The 5,163-nt window shown below is 54.1% G+C and overlaps 1 protein-coding gene across 1 annotated transcript; it reads left to right on the top strand.

Moving 5' to 3' along the window:
- Window positions 1-526: 526 nt before the first annotated feature.
- On the top strand, window positions 527-4,893 carry SMIM45 (small integral membrane protein 45). The gene is made up of 3 exons (XM_064420079.1): window positions 527-894; window positions 3,398-3,470; window positions 4,016-4,893. Exon 3 carries the CDS (start codon window positions 4,018-4,020, stop codon window positions 4,222-4,224), a length of 207 nt encoding a protein of 68 aa, XP_064276149.1. The 5' UTR covers window positions 527-894; window positions 3,398-3,470; window positions 4,016-4,017; the 3' UTR covers window positions 4,225-4,893.
- Window positions 4,894-5,163: the final 270 nt, after the last annotated feature.

Here is a 5,163-nt window from a genome sequence, read left to right as displayed (position 1 = left end):
CTAAAAATGTTTTAACAAAACATCTCTTCTCAGCAGCAGCAATGACAGAATTAGGTATGGATTCAGGAAAAAGGTATTTCACTGAAAGCAAGAATAGTACTTCAGACAGCATTGTTTTTATGTTTCCTGAGGAAGATTCTTTTGGTCAAAGTATTAATTGTTTTAATTTTACATAAAAGCCCTGAAGGGAGTACTAACCCCGTTTTGCCTCTAACCCCCCCCTCTCTCTCTGCCTCCCGCCCACTGACGAAAAACCACCAGCCCCAGTCCTTGGGCTGCACAGCCAGTAAATCTGTGGAGCCGGCAGGTTCTGTCCGTCTCCATCAGCTCGAGCTCACACACGTGTGCCCCAGCATTTCTCCTCCTCCGGGGCTGCAGCCGGGCTGCGGATGATGCGGGAGGAGGGAGAGCATCCCGCGGGCAGCTCCCTCGTGGCTCTGACCCGGGTACCATGTGCGGGGGAGCTGGGGATGCTCGTTGCCATAGCGACCTCTCTAAAACGCTCCCCCCTCCCCGCGCAGCCCGTTGCAGACAGTCGTTCTTGCGTGTGTGGGGGAAGGGGGCGGTGGGGTGCCCCGGGGAGGCTGCACCGGGGCTGACACTGCCGGGGAGGCGGTGGGGGAAGCCCCCGGGAGTCCCGCTGGGCAATGAGGCCACGCTGCCGGCTGCCTGTCCTTCCCCGCCCGCCGCGGCTGCTCCCGCCATCCCTCCCTCCCTGCCTGCCTCCCGCCCATCCGCGCCTGTCGCCTCCCGCTGTCGCTCAGCTCTCCCGGCGCGGGGTCCCTTCTCCCTGGCACTGCCTGGCCGGGAAAGGAGCCTGACTCATCCCGGCTGCGACCCGGCAGATGCCGGAGAGAGCAGTCTCGTCCCGTCGCCCTGCACCCGTGGAAGAAGGTAAGTGACAGGTGTCAGGGCATGTAGCGGTGCTTGTTTGGGATGCGGTGCATGGGAGCGAGGTCATGTCTGGGTCCCGAGATGAAGCCTGCCCCGGGGTGCCCAGGTCTGCAGCCTGCCCCGGGGTGCCCAGATCTGCAGCCTGCCCCGGGGTGCCCAGGTCTGGGGAATCTCCTGTGATCGAGGTGAGCCCACGGCTTGTAACGCTGCAAAATGAGTTGTGCTCCCAGCCACGCACACGGGAGGGTTCTGTACCCAAATTCTCCTGTGGGCTGCTCCCAGCCTCCCCCAAGCAGTTTGCGCCCTGCCACTACCAATGTGGCCCCTGGGGCTCCTGTCACAAGTGTACCCACAGCTCCTCGGGGGCAGTGGGAGGTGGCATAGGGGATCCACAGTGACAATGAAAGCAAGAGGCTGGAGTGAGGTGTAGCACAGGTTTAAAAGAGGTCAGACAGCTTATCTATATAAGACACGGTTTTGGATGGAAGACCAAGGACTCTTTTGTGCCTTTGGGGACACGTGGATGTCCCAGTGCAAAATGAGGTGCTGAAGGTTAAGGCATATTTTATATCTACAGAACTGCTCCAGAAAGCTAACATCTTTAAAGGAAACTCCCTCTTTTCAGTATTTGCAGCCAAAATCTGCTCACTCGCCTGACAAAAGCAAGTTGCTCCTGCAGGCCAGCCCTGCAGAGGCTGGAGGGGGGGCTCTGACACCTCATCCAGTGCTCGGCTTGGCCACGATGAGGATCCTTCCTGAGGGGGCGGGGTGGTGAGCAGCGTGGGGACACAGCAGGATAGGGCTGCATAGCAAGTAGACTGAAGAATAGTTGCTGGCGAGGAGCTAGGAAGTGCTGGCTCTACTAGTGATGGAGGAAGGATGAATTGGGAAGTGTGTAGGGCTGCTTTTTATTGCAGTGCTTTTTTGGATGGCAGCTTCACTCACACATTTAGGAAATGAATTATCAGGGAAGGGAGTGAAGTTCTTGGCTTTCCTCCCATCAGCCCAGGAGGTCCAAGCTGAGCTCACCTTCACAGTGTCCCTAATCCTGCCCATTGCTGTTGCCCACCAGGGGCAGATACCAGCTGCTGAGACACCTCTGAAAAAGGGGTTTGCAGCAGCTCGAGATACCCAGGATGTCTGCAGCTGCAGCTGGGGGGTGCAGGGGTGCAAAGGAGCTACTTTTGCAGAGCATGTAGGAAAGCTGTGCTGAGGGGTTTCTGGCCCAGGGTTCAGACCCAACTCCTGTTGCAGAAGGGGTTCATGCCTAATCCCCTACATGGTCCCCTATGGTGCCTTAAGGGAAGCCCCACAACTCCTCACAACACCTCTGTGATGTTGTTGCAAGTTATGGTGGGAGCTTTCCTCAGCAGCTGTTCATCTGAGGAAGGCACAGGCTGCCATGAAGAGGCAGCAGCAGTGCTCAGATCAGATCCATGGCAATAAGTGGGAGGAAATCAGGCATTTTCTGCAGTTTCTTGCTTATGGTAATAAGAATTGCAGCTTGTTTCAGATCTTACCCTGTGACAAAAAACTTGCTGTTACAGGCCCTCCTGGGACAAGAGGTGTCCAGCAGATAAATGCTGCTGGGCACTTTGGAAACAGCTGATGGCTGTGGTATTAAAAAAAAAATAAAAAAGCCCAGCCCCTGGTGTGGAAAAGGCACCAACCTTATGGGCCAGGAGCAGGGAAAAGGATGGAAATACTCAGAGCTCTCCCCAACCTCCTCTTAACCCACCCTGTTCAAGGAATTTGGGGATATATGGTGATTGCAGAGGGATGACTTGAGTGATGGTCAGACGTGACAGCTGTCATCTGCCTGGAGAAGCAGGAGTTTGATGTGGGTGCACTTCACTGTGTCCCCACTGAAGTCAATGGGCATTTCATCACTCCCACCAAAGGGTGAGGGTTATGGAAAGCCCCCTTTCAGGACTGCGTTTTTGTGCCCAAGTCTGGCACCACTGTGCTCTCCCAAGCATGAGGGTGCCAGGTTTAATCCACCAAAGCCTTTAACAAGCAGCACATTTGCAGTGAAAACCCAGAAGATCTGGTGCCTGGTGAAGTTGTAGCCATGCTTTTTGTGTGGAATGCTTTTTTATCCCCTTTTCTGTCCCTGCATGATCCACACCCTGGCTGTTATTTTGGTGCAGAGCAAGCAGCAGAGCTGAACAGGCCGGGCACCTTTATGGATTGCAGTGTGGGTTGCTGTCTCCCTCACAAAGGATGGGGATAAGGGGTGGGATCAAATGTGATGGCATTACAGATTTAAATGGCCCTAGGTTAGGGTGCATGCCCTAAGCATGGCATCAGCAGGCCCATAATGGTGGGGAGATAATGTGCCAGGGAACCAGCAGGTTATGGGGCTGGGACCCCATTTGTTCACCCCTCCAGAAATATTCAGCTCTGACATCTTAACAAGGAGATGTTTGCTCCTTCCTGCTCTCCCATTTTTAGTGCTGGGCCAGCAGCAATCACACAGTGTGATGTGTTTTGTGTTCCCCAGGGCAACGCTGCTCCGGACTCACCTTGCACCCGGCTGGCCAGGGGTTCTTGGCAAGGCAGATCGGCTGCTCCCGGTGAGTGCCCCCACTGCACGGTAGCTGATGTGGTGGAGGGATCTCAGGTCTGCTCACAGACTGGTGCTGAACCAAGGACCCTGAGCCCTGGCAAAGCAGGACCTGAAATAGAGGTGCAGTAAGGGAGGGCTCAGCCCTGAGCCAGACCAGCTCAGACTGGGAATTCAAAGGGGTAATGGAGTGTCAGGGGAAGCAGAATTTCCCTCAAGCAGGAGGTGAGAAGCAGCTGTATTTACCCACTGCCTACATCTAATCACTGGCAGCAGGGTTGGGGGCAAGTAAGCTCAACCCTCTCTGTGGGGAGGGAGTAGGATTGACACACTGTGGAGGGGTCCCAGCAATGATCCCAAAATCATTGACCTCTCCCAGTGGATGAGGTGCCTTCATGTGCAACCAAGCATGAACCAGGGCTGTGAGGAGGGACTGGGCACTGCTGATGAGGCAGATGTCTTATGATCAGTCCTGGTGGAGGAGGTGGTTTTGGGTGGTGGAGGTGTGTTTTGGGTGCTCCCACTGCATGAGCTTTCTCTCCTTTTCTCTGGCAGCCATGCCCCACTTCTTGGATTGGTTTGTGCCCGTGTATCTGATGATCTCCATTCTCATCCTGGTGGGCTTTGGAGCTTGCATTTACTACTTTGAACCAGGACTCCAGGAAGCCCATAAGTGGCGAACACAGAGGCCAATCATGGAGCGAGACCTTCGGAAGACGCTGATGATTCGGGACAACCTGGCCTTTGGGGTGCCTGAGGTCTGACAAGCTGCCTGTCACAGCCAGAGGAATCTCTCCTGGGTAGGCAGCAGACCACGAGCCTCACTAGGGATGGCAGTCCTGTCCTGGTAAAAGTGGGGCTGGTCATCACTTTGCTCTCTGCTGATGTGGGTCTCGTACTCATCACTCACCATTCTTCCCCTTTGCTTCTTAGTCAAGATTTGTCTGGCTGGGCTTTCCATGTGCTCACAGCTCTTCAGCCAGCCAAGGACTTCTGCTCCTTCCTGTGGCCAAGACTGATGAACCACTCAAATGAAGTATCCCTTGTTAATCACTTGAGTTTGAGCTGCCTGGCATCTTGACAGAATCTTCAGTGGGAGACATACCAGGTTTTTCAAAGGGATACAGAACCATGTACTGCTATTCCCTAGGTTAAATCTAACACAGTCTAAGTCCAAGGGGTATTTTGGGGAAAATAAATGGGGTTTTAATACAAATTGTTACTTCAGGTGAGCTCTTCCCAGCACCACCCTTGATGGTGAGCTTGCTGAAGCTCTGTGCAGAGGGACCAAGGGCTCAGTGAGCCTCAGAGACTGAACACCTTTATCCTTGCTAAATGCACACCCTTTCTGTGTCTGTTTGGGAGATGGAGAACATCCATCCCTACATCCATTCCAGATGCACCACACACAAATTAAAGGTCTTTATTAAAGAGGTTGGTTCAAGTCCTGCATCAAGCTGAGAATGTTCTGCAGCTCTCCATGCAGGGATACTGCCAGACTTAGCACATCAGCTGCTCCTGGTCTGCCTGACCTTCTGCTCCTCTGTCATGGAGGGGGATGGGACAGTCTGTGAAGCTACTTGCACTTGTTCAGTCCCCTGCACTGAAGAGCCCTACAGCTTGGACAGGCTCTTTTCTTAACTGTTTCCCCATGAAAGCTGTGAAACATCCCTCAGCCCTTTCCCCCCCCGTGTGTCTCTGAG

This window comes from Passer domesticus, chromosome 5, assembly GCF_036417665.1.
Source record: "Passer domesticus isolate bPasDom1 chromosome 5, bPasDom1.hap1, whole genome shotgun sequence".
NCBI lineage: Eukaryota > Metazoa > Chordata > Aves > Passeriformes > Passeridae > Passer > Passer domesticus.
This window is presented reverse-complemented; position numbering and strand designations above follow the sequence as displayed.